Here is a 13,158-nt window from a genome sequence, read left to right on the forward strand (position 1 = left end):
GAGTTGTAGTTCTCCCTGCCACGTAAGCTGCGCGGGGCGGCGGGAGCCGCGACTACAGTCCCCAGGCAGCCTCGCGGGGCGGCCGCGCCCCGCCCCTCCGCCGAACCTTAGCGCAGCGGTGTCGCGGCTGTAGTCGCGCTGTAGAGGTGACCTCGAGGCTGCCGGACCCGCCGCTCCTCTCAGCCATGGTGGGTACCCCTCCCCGGGCTGGGGAGCGCTCCCTTTAGGCGGCGGTTGGGGCGGGGTGGTGGCAGGCTGCGCTCCCTCGGCGGGGCGGTTGGGGCAGGGGGCTCCCTTCAGGTGGAGGTGGCTGCGAAATGGCGCCGGCTCTCTTCCCCCGCCCTCCTCGCCGGGTGGCCCCTGCTGCCGGGCTGCCCGCGCCGCCCCAAGGCCCCGGGGGGTGACTTGAAGGTGTCCTTGGCACCTGGGAGGAAACGGGCCTGGCTCGCCTCAGCCCCCACGGAGGCCCCGCTAGGGTGACCTTCTTCCAGCCCGGGGACTTGGGGTTCGGTGTCGGCCCCTGCAGTGCCAGCCTAACATCGTCTCTGCCTCCTCTTCACTGGCGTGCGGGGGAAGTCGGCTTGTGGTCCCGCTGGGGTCACCCCGGCGGAGCGGAGCGAGCCTCCCGGGCCTGCTGCTGGCCCTTCAGCAGTTGAATCGCGCCTTGTCCTAAAGCCGGTGCCTCGCTGTGCCCCGTGGCTGGCGACATTGCCTTCGAGAAGATGGGGATGCCTGCTCCTGCATTTCACGAGACATTAAAGGTTTTGGGTGCAGTTCTGTGTTAGCTCAAGGGGAGATGCCTGTAAAATGTTTTCCTCTCTTGTTTGATCCCTGCTTGCTGTCAGAAATCCAGCTATTCGTGTAGGCTCTCCAAATTGTCAAGGAGTCCTAGTTCTTGTCCCGAGGTTATACAGGTGAACTGGAGTGCTTTGCTTTTTCGTGGCATATATATATATGCACACACACAAACTTGCACAGAGACCTTGCTTTCCTTTATAATGATGAAAAATCTCCATGTTTTTCTAGACTTTATACACTGTTATTCAAACCTTTTCTTTTGGTACTTTGCTATAGAAAAGATGCTTGCGTGCTCTGAAACGTGGCTTATTATTTCAGTTATATGCTAAAAAATACTGAAATCTGTAAACTTCATCTATCCTAATTCTCCACTCTTATTTCTATTCAAAATATGGAGTCTTAGGAGTGACCCCAAGCCAGCAAGTTTTACTTTGTATTTAAGCTTTCAAAACATTGGCTGCCTTGAATTTGCTGGTCTCCAGGAGAACTGCTATTTGAAACTTACTTTGATGCCCAGACTTTTTAGAATGTCACTGCTTTTTGTCTTACTTTCATTATTCTAATTACGCATTTGGCCTTGGGCAAAGGCTTTAAACTTCTGAAACAAGATCATGTGTCTATTGATGCAACTGCTGTTAAGTAAATGAAATGGAAAAGGTTTTTAAGGGCACCTGTCTCAAGGTCATTTCTTAAGGAAAGAATTCCGTTGGAATTCAGTCTATGAACCAGAGTGCTGCTGGGGTTGCTAAAGTGCACAACTGTCTTGCCACACTTACCACACTTCCAAATACATTTATTGTCACAGCAACTCTGCTTCAAAGAGGGGGGAACAAAAGGAAAGTTTGTTAGGCAGGCTTTAGACTTTTGAGGAGATACAGTTTAATTTAATGCTTAAAGCATTCTTGTCAAGCAAGGTGGGATAGCTTAGTTGGCTTTAATATTTAGGAATAACAATAGTTTGATATTTCACAGACAGTTAAGTTTATCAGTAATAATGTTTATAGAGGTCTTTTATAACTGTAATTAGTAATGCAAAGTCCATCACTTGTGTAGACAAGGCATAGATTTTTCTTGTTCCTACATTTGATAGATTGTGGGTTATTTCATATTACACTTTTGTAACCTCCTGAATCACTTTTGCCGTATAGTGCTATTTTCCTGTATGGCACTAATATTTTAAGTCTGCTAGTATCAGCAATAATCACAGAGATAATTTAGGCACTGAGTTCTTAAGCCAAAGTGTGTGTGTGGGGGGGCATTAAGCCCACAGCTTCCTCATTTGATATTGGAAGCTATACTTTTATCTCTGATAATTTAGGAGGGGGAGAAATCCTACATGTTTGCTGAATTAGAGGGAGAAGGGTATCTGGGGATGCAATGTTAACTTTTTTTTTTCTTCCTTTGTATTGTTACCTTTTCTACTCTTTCAGTTTCCTAAAACTTTTTAACTATACATCAGCTGTATGTGAAGTGGGGAAGGCTTTGAAACTAGATAGTTCAGTTAGATATCATTTAATTTGTCCTCTAGTTCTTATATACCTGAGAGTGAGTAAAGGTCACCTCTGTAGTTACCACAGTGTGAAAGTATATTCTTATCGAAGCCCAGTGCAGGAGCCAAGTCACAGATTAAAGTGCCTGAACATGAATGTGTGGAGCCTACAACTTCTGTTGGGGAGCTACTCATTTGTCTAAACATCCAACCTCCAAAAGTAGCCTCAGATGCTCAGTGATACCGATTTTTGTATGTGATGTGAGTTTTCCTGGGAGAGTTAACTATATTTTGTAAGCAGCATAACATTTTTGGCTTGTTAATCTAGCTCCTGGAATCAAGAGGGAGCATGAAAATTTCTTTGATACTAATTGCTCACAATTGGTGCAGGGGCAAGGGGGTTCAGGGAAAGCTTGTATGTGAATCCAATGTACTGAAGGCTTGAAGAGAAAAAAACAAGTAGGCAGTACTCCTCACTTTATTTTAGCTTATGTTTCTTCTTCCCTCCTCCAGACCAAAATGGGGAGAGAACAGGAAGGATGGTAGTAAGCAAACATAATTTTTTTGAGAGGGTGGAGCTGAGTCATAACTGAAGGATTTTGTTTTTTAAGTCTGTCTTAGTAAAAAAAAAAAAAAAAAAAAAGTCTTATCTCTTACCTTTTTATCTTCCACGCCTTCCCTCGCCTGTTGTTATGCTAAATACTCACTGTAATACTAGTGGATAGATTGACATTTTTCATGTTTAAATTGGATTAGCATATAAAGTGCATATAAAAAAATTCTTGTTGACATCCCCCTTTTGTAACACTACTTTAGATTGGCTCACAGGTTGCAAAGGAGAAAGAGTCTGACTTCTTAAAATCTTTGTTCCATTCACTGGAAATTCAGAAATCAATTAACGATTTATTTCAGATACCATGTAATTCAAAGAAAATGTGTTCTGCAGTTATCTGTGTGAGTTCTGGAGTAGCATGCTGTATTGGGTCTGCATGGCAAGGTTTTGGTAGCAGGGGGGCTACAGGGGTGGCTTCTGTGAGAAGCTGCTAGAAGTTTCCCCTGTGTCCGATAGAGCCAATGCCAGCCGGCTCCAAGAGGGAGCCACCGCTGGCCAAGGCCAAGCCCATCAGTAACAGTGGTAGCACCTCTGGGATAACATATTTAAGAAGGGGGGGGGGAAACTGTGCAACTGCAGCCAGAGAGAGGAGTGAGAATATGTAAGAGGAACAACCCTGCAGACACCAAGGTCAGTGAAGAAGGAGGGGAAGATGTGCTCCAGGTGCTGGAGCAGAGATTCCCCTGCAGCCCATGGTGCAGACCATGGTGAGGCAGGCTGTCCCCTGCAAGCCCATGGAGGTTAACAGTGGAGCAGATATCCACCTGCAGCCCATGGAGGTCCATGGTGAAGCAGATATCCACCTGCAGCCCATGGAGGACCCCACACCAGAGCAGGTGGATGCCCAAAGGAGGCTGGGACCCTGTGTGGATACCCTGTTCCAGTGCAGCAATACCACCCTAATCAGGAATTTTTCTCTTAATTTGTAGCTGTTGCCCCATGTTCTGCCATCTGCCGCTACTGAGAGGTGTTTGGCAGCATTATTGTTGTAACCTTTCTCGAAGTAGTAGTAGGCTGCTGTTAGATCACCCCTTGTCCTCTGCCTTTCCAGACTACACCCAGCTCCCTCAGCCTCATCTCATAGGACCTGAACTCTGAGCCCCAGCCATCTGAGTAATGCTTGCCTGAACCCTCTTTAGTTTTTCAACATCCCTCTAAAACTCAGGGTCCCAAAACTGGACTCAGTATTCCAGCTGCAAACACCAGCACTAAGCGAAATGCCAGCCTTTGCTCTGCAAGCTGTGCTTTTCATAATGTAGCCCAGTATGCAATTAAATCACTTCAGACATAATTGAATGTGGAAGATATTTTGTCCATAATTCAAATGATCATCTTTTAATTATTTGAAGAAGTGGGCATGGGATTCCAGCAGGCTGGTTGGAGTCTGCTTGTTCCTGTCCTAGCACAATCTGCCCCAGCCCTATTGCCTCTAGGGAAAAAGGGAGATAGAAAAAACAGGCTTACAAAAGTCTGGGTTATGAATGTCCTTTGGCATGTTTTCCCTTTTCAATATTAAATAACCTCTGGAGTTCCCCAGGTCCTGGTTCTGCTTAACAAAATGGACTTTTGCTATAGGGTAACCCTTTTTTTTTCCCTATTTGCAATATAGCAATGTGTTGGGAGTCTTCTCCCAGTCTTTTGGAGTTTTGAGTCAGTTTGACAATGGACAGTTGTATTATGGATATTAGTGTCTGTATTTGTACATAATGTAGCTTTTGTCTGTGGATTTGTTAAATTGCTGCATAACAGTTTAGTGAGGCAGTAGTTTTAAGTCCACTAGATTCCTTGGTTTCTGGCATCCAATAAGTCTTTGGTTGCAAGTAAGCATTCAAAATGCTTAATGGAAACAGCCCTAAAAATTGAAAGCATCTGAAAACTGGTGAAGTGTGGCAGCTTGTAAAACTGCTGTAGTAAGTTTGAAGTATGAATAGGTAATCTAATGAGTGGGTACGTGCTGTAACATGTTACACTAAAAAGACAGCATTGTTAAAAGGAATACAAAGTTTTTCAAATAGGTTGTCATTCCTGGCATTTTGGAAGCTCTTCCAGGAACAATTCTTCGGGATATTTTTGCAAGTGTGGTCTGTTTGTGTAAAAGCAAGCAGAGGAACAGCTGGTGGTTCTAGCAGAACAGAAGTGTGATCTCAGGAGCTGGCTCTGATCCACACTTAGGCACATGCTTTCATCCAGGTTAAATAGTCATAACCTTATTTCTGTAGTGACTGTTAATTTTTACCACTCTCGGATAGTGTGAGCCTGCACTGTATAGCTGTGGGTAAGTCTCCGTAACTTTCTTGCAGGGTGAACCTATCAGAGTCCTGGTGACTGGAGCTGCCGGGCAGATTGCCTACTCGCTGCTCTACAGCATCGCCAAGGGAGATGTCTTTGGCAAAGAACAGGTAACTCTTACACTGAATTACTACTTGTCTCTGCTGCGCAGTAATGAATAAGCTAATGTAAGAACTGCAGTCAGTGAGACTTGTTTTCTTGTAGACACTCAAATGGTTTACCAGTATGTAAGTACTTTATTCTTTAAGTGGTGAAAATTGAGTCCTGCTCTGTTACGCAAGCTTTCAGTTGTTGGTTGTGCTGAAGTTTTTCAGTTTTCTGTAAATGGATTTTAAGTCTTGCACAAGATAGCACTTTCTAGCAGATAAGACAAATTCATTTTCAAAACAGATTACATGCCACTTGCACTAAACCATTACTTTCTTTACAGCCTCTTGTTCTTGTGCTGCTGGATATCACCCCCATGATGACTGTATTGGAAGGTGTAGTGATGGAGCTGCAGGACTGTGCTCTGCCGCTGCTGAGAGGTGGCCAAATGAAATTTTTCTTACACCTACAAGAAGTTCTAGTACAACTATTGCATTTATGAGTTCCTGTAGCTGACAGGAAGTTAAGCAGAAGAAAATATTAGATGATCTTTTCTTGGTTTTATATTTTGTGGAAGATAAGTTCATTTAACTTAGGCTGTAAGCTAGGAAGAATGTCATCAAATGAGTTTTGTGTAAAGAAATGACTACGCAGATACCTGGGTTTTGGTTTATATCATCTAATCCTGGTTTGCTAGCATGTGCAACAAATTGTCAAATACTTGTGCACTTATGCATTGTATTCTGGCCTAGTGGTAAAATAACAATGAATCTTTAGATACGCTTACATGCCTTTACTAAGTAAAAAAATTCTAGTCTTTAGAAATATCTTCTGCAAAAAGACACAAACTGAAAAACTGCTCATCAGGTCATGTAAACAAGTTAAGTTCTGATAAATCTAAACAAGCAGAAGAAAGGGAGCCAGTAGATGCTACTGTAATTATTACAGTACTTAAAAAATGTGTAGCTACCAGCTCTTGTACTTGTACAAATCAAACCTTCTTCAGTTCGAATTGTTAAAGGGAGAGGAAAACTTCATTTGTGTTGATACTTGCCACTAAGAATTTTTTTGTAAAGATAAAGATGTAAAGATTAAAAAAAAATGTGAAGAACAGCATATATGCATACATGTGTATAATATGTATATATATTTAGAGAGACACGCATGAAAGGTATCTTTTGACATAGATTTCTCCTGTGTTTTCAGAATTTGTATCTAAAGCTTTAGATAAATATTTGAGTATAAATACTTGCCAGTAAACAGTTTCTAATCTGTGGCGTTGGGGCCAAATGACTATACTTATATTTTTGGAAGGGGAAGGTGGTGGTGGTGTCAAATCAGATTGTATACTATTTATGAACCAAAGAATATTCCTGTTAACACTTTGCCATGAGTATTTATCTTACTTTGATTTTTTTTTTTTCCCCCGTTTCCTTTTTTTAGAGGTCATTCCAACAGACAAGGAGGAAGTTGCATTCAAAGACCTTGACATAGCAATTCTGGTTGGCTCCATGCCAAGGAGAGAGGGCATGGAGAGGAAGGATTTACTCAAAGCAAATGTGAAAATTTTCAAGTCTCAGGGTGCAGCCTTAGACAAGTATGCCAAAAAGACTGTCAAGGTGAATATAGAAACTTAATTTAAACTGAGTTATGTAGAGATCTAAATACATTGTAGAATGATATTGCACAAGCAGGAGCCTATTCACTGCAGGCATTCCTTTCCTTAAGCCCTGGAAAATATACCACAGTCAAGGTTAGATGAGATATACTATATTAAATAGGTAGATTATTTAGTCCTTAATTTGTTCAGTGAAAAAGGTAAGTCTTACATTGTATTGCTGTAGTCCACACATACTCTGAACTGGTTACCAGCAATTAAAAAAAAATTTTAAAATCTGTATAAAAAAATAAAAAGTAGTCTTCTGCTTGTTATCTCTCTTCTCTGGGAGAACTAAATTATCTACATGCAGCTGCCTACTTCATATCCATCTGTGGCTTTAATACAATGACCCTTACTTCAGTATCAGTATGCAATTACAGTTGTACAAAAAATCAGCTTTATTTAGGTTGTTTGCGTCTTGGTCTTTGGAGCATTGGAAGCTTTTAATTGTTCTCTCTCTGATTCCTTCAGCACAGTTAATGGGATCACGTGGCTGCTCTCCTATTGCTCTTAATCTCAGACCCAGACTCCGACTGTGCTTTGTAACTGACTTTTTAATGTCTCCTTCCTCTGCTGATGAACTTCCTACTGCTTCTAAAGACTTGTTTGCTTCTTTATACAGTTGGAATAAACACTATCAATATAACTATTGCAGAGTAATGGAAAATTTACTGAACTCGCTTTCAAAAGGGGAAATACAAAGGGAGGTTTGCAGATTAGCTTGTGTGATTGAGATTATATGGAGCTTGACATTAATCATTTGAGGTATATTAGTAGATGAAGGATGAATAAAAATCAGTTTTCCATAGTAATAAATTGATCTAAGTTCAGGCAATATTTTACTTCTAAATGCCTATCAACATTGAGATAAGTAACTGTTCTGGCTTTCTTAATTATAAAGCAATTATATAAATCAGTGGCAGCCAGTCTAGGAACCGTTTAAAAGGTGATGGTGAATTCACTGTGGGGTGACTAGTTATGTATGTATCATGTTTTCCCTGTATCTAGTAGCATGGGGTTTGAAGCCAGGCTGTGGGTCAGTGTGCAGATCTCCCTAGAAGTCTTGTTCTCTTTCACATTTGAATGTCAAATTATAAAGAAGGTACCTAGCTAGAATATATTTTTCTGTGCAGTTATAAAAGACTCGGTGACTATGAACAACACACATATAAAAATGTGTTGAAGACAACCAAGAGGTTCAGAAAACTTAACTTTCTGATAGTTTCTTTGAAGGCAAAGCCATGTATTTCACTTGAAGGAGCTGTTTTGCAGAAATAGCTTCTTCATCTTTCCACATTCCCCTTCCCCTTTTTCATTTTTAGGTTGTGGTAGTTGGGAATCCAGCAAATACTAACTGCCTGATTGCATCAAAGTCAGCCCCATCAATACCAAAGGAAAACTTCAGCTGCTTAACTCGTTTGGATCACAACAGAGCTAAATCTCAGGTAAAAAGGGCCTATTCAAAGTAGAATGCTTGCTGTTGTATCTGCTAAATACAAACAGAGCAATGCTTTCAAAGAAGCCTGTGAACTGAGAGGCTGAAGTTAATACAATGGACATCTTTAATTTCTGATTAGATTGCTCTGAAACTTGGTGTGACTGCTAATGATGTGAAGAATGTCATCATCTGGGGCAACCACTCCTCCACTCAATATCCAGATGTTAACCATGCGAAGGTAAATGTGAAAGGAAAGGAAGTTGGAGTTTATGAAGCTATAAAAGATGACAGCTGGCTGAAGGGAGACTTTATCCTGGTAAGATCTTGGGGCTTTTTAAAAATGGTCGTTCTGTGCTTCTGCTTTCTCCTAACCTCATTTGAACTTGTAAACTATGTAAATGACTGACTGGAGCAGCTCTTCCTATCTCACTGGAATAAGTCATCTTCAGATAGCTTGTCTCTATCAGCTATTTGCTTTTGAAAAATTTAAGGCATTATGAAACTTATGTAAATACTACTAGAAAAAGCCATTTGGAGTGCTAAAGTGATTTAACAGAAATAATTTTGATCATAGCTTAGGTGCAACTCATCTGGCACACAAGCACCATTCACAGTTCACTGTGGTGACTCTTTTGGGAAGCTCTGTAGATGAAGTAGGATGATCTTCCATTTGCTGCTCCTCACCCACCAAAAAAAGCCCAGCAGCCTGCCCACTGCACGTGCGTGTGCATGCATGCACACACACGCTTTCTGAATCTGTGGCCTTGTCAGCAGCATTTCTGAAAAGTAATCTGAAGAATCTAGAAAACACCTGCAAATGTCTTAATGTAGGGTAGTAACAAATAATAATAATGTAGGGTAGTAAAACAAAATAATGGTATTAATTGATCAAGAGCACAGACTACCTAAATGCAATATAAAGTGAAACAAGGATTACTAAAGCCCTTAATGAATGTGATTCCAAGTAGCTGTACTTTGCTTGGTATTGCAATGTTACTGGCATGCTGACAGCCAGGTACTAATCTTAGCCAAGGCACCTTTAGTTTGGGACTGGGGATGTGTTTTGTCATACAACCGTGCTCTGTCCTATTTTGGTTTTGGATATAGCTTATTCTAGTTCATGCTTGTTGCTACAGAATAAATGATTGTATGCTGGCAACCAAAGTTCATGAGCCAGAGTGTAAGCAGAAACCTGTCCTTGTCCTTGATCCTGCTGTATCTTACGTGGCCAAGGCAGGATATTGGTTTGGCCTTCTAGGTATATTGTAATGCTGGTCTAAGCTAGAATGCTTTGCCTAAGATAAGGAGATTTCATAATTCCTGCTTTGTAGAATGGTTGGCATACAGCCTCACCAAAACTTATTAAAAGGAAAAAAAAGTAAGATTTAAGAAGCTATTCTAATTCCAAGAAGTGCAAGTCTTAAGTACAAAATTTCTAAATATAAATTTGAGTATAGGGAGGTGGTTTCAGCTATCTTCAGAATTAAATTAATTTTATGCATTAAATATTGTAGGATTGAGACCAGCAAGTAGTTCACATTGGTATTCAGCAAAAAAACCTTAATTCCCAGTGTTGCTCTGAGACATCTGTTACTGTTGATGTACATGAAGTCTCTTGGTGGTAAAAGCTTGAAACATCCGATTAGTATGAAAGATGTTAGTGGGCTGCTAGCTCTAAAGCAGGTACTACGAAATGAGCCAGCCTCTGAAATATTCCATTATGTTCTTGTCTTGGCAAATCTCTTCTAGATTGTATTTCTGGATTGTACACCATGTTCATTTAGTGATAGAACTGTATCTTGCCTGATGAAATTAAATAATGTTGGTAAGGCGGTCTTTCCTTATGGCATTTACTAACAGTGTTTAGACCAAGCCAAAATTTTGCTGCTTTACAGCTTAGGGGTTTTTCTTAATTGCAGACTGTTCAGCAACGTGGAGCAGCCGTTATTAAGGCTAGGAAGCTGTCCAGTGCGATGTCAGCTGCCAAAGCTATCTGTGATCATGTGAGGGACATCTGGTTTGGCACCCCAGTGGTAAGATGTTGCTCTTGAGTAAGTGCTTGTTTGCCTAATGCTTTGATTACATGCCAGTGTCTTTGACCTCAAGTGTATATGTGTGTTGAGAGGGGGAAGAATGTGTCTTTTTTTCTGGAATAAAGTGTGTCATTGCTTCTAGCAGTAAAAAATGTATTTATCCTTTCCTCTTCTGTTTTCAGGGGGAATTTGTTTCCATGGGAGTAATTTCTGATGGCAATTCTTATGGTGTTCCTGAAGACTTGCTATATTCATTCCCTGTTGTGATCAAGGTATTTGCCCGTATTTAATCTAAGTATCTTCTGCAAGACCTAGTTGAACTGTTGTATGAGCTAGTTAACAGCTAGTTAACAGTGTGGGACTGCAGTTGCTGGGACATGGGGGTTTTAGCAGTCTTTCACAGACCAGACCATTATTCACCATTTTGTACTAGTTGTGAGATCAGTACTGATAGAAAAGTAGAATCTTACATGACTAGCCTGTGCTGGTTGTGTTCTTTATCTGAAAACAAAATTAACTTCTGCCTGATGTGTTTTTTAAGGCCATAAACTTTGTTTCTTATGCTGCAGTTTCCTTCGTGCAGATTGAATAAAGCTTGTTCTCATATGGAGGGGCTTTTTGTTTGTTTTCAAACAGGACAAGACCTGGAAGTTTGTTGAGGGTCTTCCTATTAATGATTTTTCTCGTGAGAAGATGGATCTGACTGCTAAGGAGTTAACTGAAGAGAAGGAGACTGCTGTGGAATTCCTCTCCAGTGCATGACTAGGTGATGAGGAAATACAAAATCATTTCAGAGTGGAAGAATCTAAAAGTCGTCTCTAAGTCTGCTACCAAACACTATTACTGTATTCAAGTCAACTGTCTGTGGCAATTGTGCATTTTAAAGTTCATCTGCTTACTGGTACTGTTGTGCCTGTTGAGTTATTAGCAAAAAGATTATTAAAGAAGTAAAACTAGTTTGTTGACCAAACTTTGTTCAATACTAGTTGCTTTCTGTGTATGATACAGAATAACTGTTTGCCTTGGCCTTGGCTACTAACGCACAATCTGAGTTTTAATTAGAATTTGGCAGTATTGGAACACTCCTAGTCCGTGATCACTTCAGCATCCTATGGCTCAACTGAGGATGAAATTAGAATGCCAATAGTTCTCCTTGAACCAGTAGTTCAGTGACTCAAGTCTATCACTGGACAGACTCCAAGTATGTACTGTTCACTCTGGTTATGCTTACAATGTTTGTCAATAGAAATATTAAAAGATGCTTAATCACATAATGGCTGAAAGTAGTCTGTTGCACTTTATTTGCATGTTTTAGTTATGTAAGTAGCAGAATTTGATAGTACAACATAAAAAAAAAAAAACCAACAACCCTGAAGGCCTATTTTAAGAAACTGAGGGGAAGCTAGTTTTAAGAAGCTTTATTGATGACTAGCACTTCCATTTGTCTTTCCCAGGCAAAATTGCTTTATCTCAACATCAGACACAAAAGCCTAAAGGCAGATTTGTACTCCAGCACTACAGTTTGAAAGCAGTGTTGGTACCGTAGCTTGGTACTAATTTGATTGTAGCTTGAAAGCCTTTTGTCCCAGGAGACAAGGCCTCACTTGGTTAAGTCTGAGTGAGGGCAATATACTTGCTTGAGAATTTTTCTAGTGCAGCCTACAAACACTTCAGGAAGGTTCAAATATATTGTACTGTAATTATTCCTTTGCAAACACACAGGTGAATGTTGCTGTAACTCTTCTAGACTCGTGCTTTATCTGTTCCTACTGTAGTAACCCACCTTATGTAGACTTAAGGGATTTAGACTAGGTTTGTTGTTCTGGGAGTTTCTTAGATGTACTACCTGTTCTGTTTGTTTTCTAAGCATCTTAAATACTTCCTGCCCTGTTTGCAGAGTGCAAACTCTCATGATAATGGGATTTTTCTCATACACAATGTATGCTAAGGTGTTGTCTGTCCTGTTCCAATATAAGTGTTTCTGCCTTGTACTAAAGTAAATCTCGGGTCTGTCATATCTGGAGTCATCTCATTTTCCTTTTTTGGTTTGTTGTCCTTAAATAAGGATTCAAGAAGTAGAACTGTTTTGACAAAAAAAAGCTTAAACTGAATTCTAAGCAAATTGAATGGTTTCTTTGAGGATTTATCAACTAGACTATAAAATAAATCTGCAAACATCAATAATCTTATCCTTAAAAATAAGTCTGCTCTCAGAACATTACTGTAGCTATTAAGTACAGTGACAGTAATGCAGCAAAGACTTACTATACATAAATGGCTGAAAGGGAAAACAAGCATTTCAGAAAATGGGAAAATCTGCTGCAGCACAGGCCAACTAGAGACAGGGTACAGTAAGTGAATTCCTTGAATGTTTATGAAGCATGTGTTGCAAGAACTTATGCATTCTTGCAGTCTTAGGAATAGACAAGAAGTGTATATAGACTGTATTTTTTTTCACTGTTTTTCTCATTCCTCTAAACCCCTTGGAGTTTAGCTGTGGAGAAATGATAAGAAGAAAGTTTCATACATCTGTTTTTTCACGACAGTTTGGGAACTTCTGCAGAAATTAGGGAGGTAAGGAAAGCTGCCAGCGTGATGACCGCCTTCCGGTGTTCCATACAAAGTCAGTAAAATCTCTTCAACGTGAACCTGGGGACCAAAGGAATTCACTCCAGTAATTACCGTGCTACAGCTTATTTTAAGACAACGCATCTTACAGTGAATGTTACAGGAGATGGCTACGGTGCACAC

The 13,158-nt window shown here is 40.6% G+C and overlaps 1 protein-coding gene across 1 annotated transcript; it reads left to right on the forward strand.

The window, feature by feature from the left end:
- Positions 1-48: 48 nt before the first annotated feature.
- Positions 49-11,375, forward strand: MDH1 (malate dehydrogenase 1). Its single transcript, XM_075496817.1, has 9 exons — positions 49-188; positions 5,201-5,299; positions 5,620-5,716; positions 6,720-6,895; positions 8,259-8,381; positions 8,514-8,690; positions 10,294-10,407; positions 10,590-10,679; positions 11,044-11,375. Exons 1-9 carry the CDS (start codon positions 186-188, stop codon positions 11,167-11,169), a joined length of 1,005 nt encoding a protein of 334 aa, XP_075352932.1. The 5' UTR covers positions 49-185; the 3' UTR covers positions 11,170-11,375.
- Positions 11,376-13,158: the final 1,783 nt, after the last annotated feature.

This window comes from Mycteria americana, chromosome 3 (genome assembly GCF_035582795.1).
Source record: "Mycteria americana isolate JAX WOST 10 ecotype Jacksonville Zoo and Gardens chromosome 3, USCA_MyAme_1.0, whole genome shotgun sequence".
NCBI lineage: Eukaryota > Metazoa > Chordata > Aves > Ciconiiformes > Ciconiidae > Mycteria > Mycteria americana.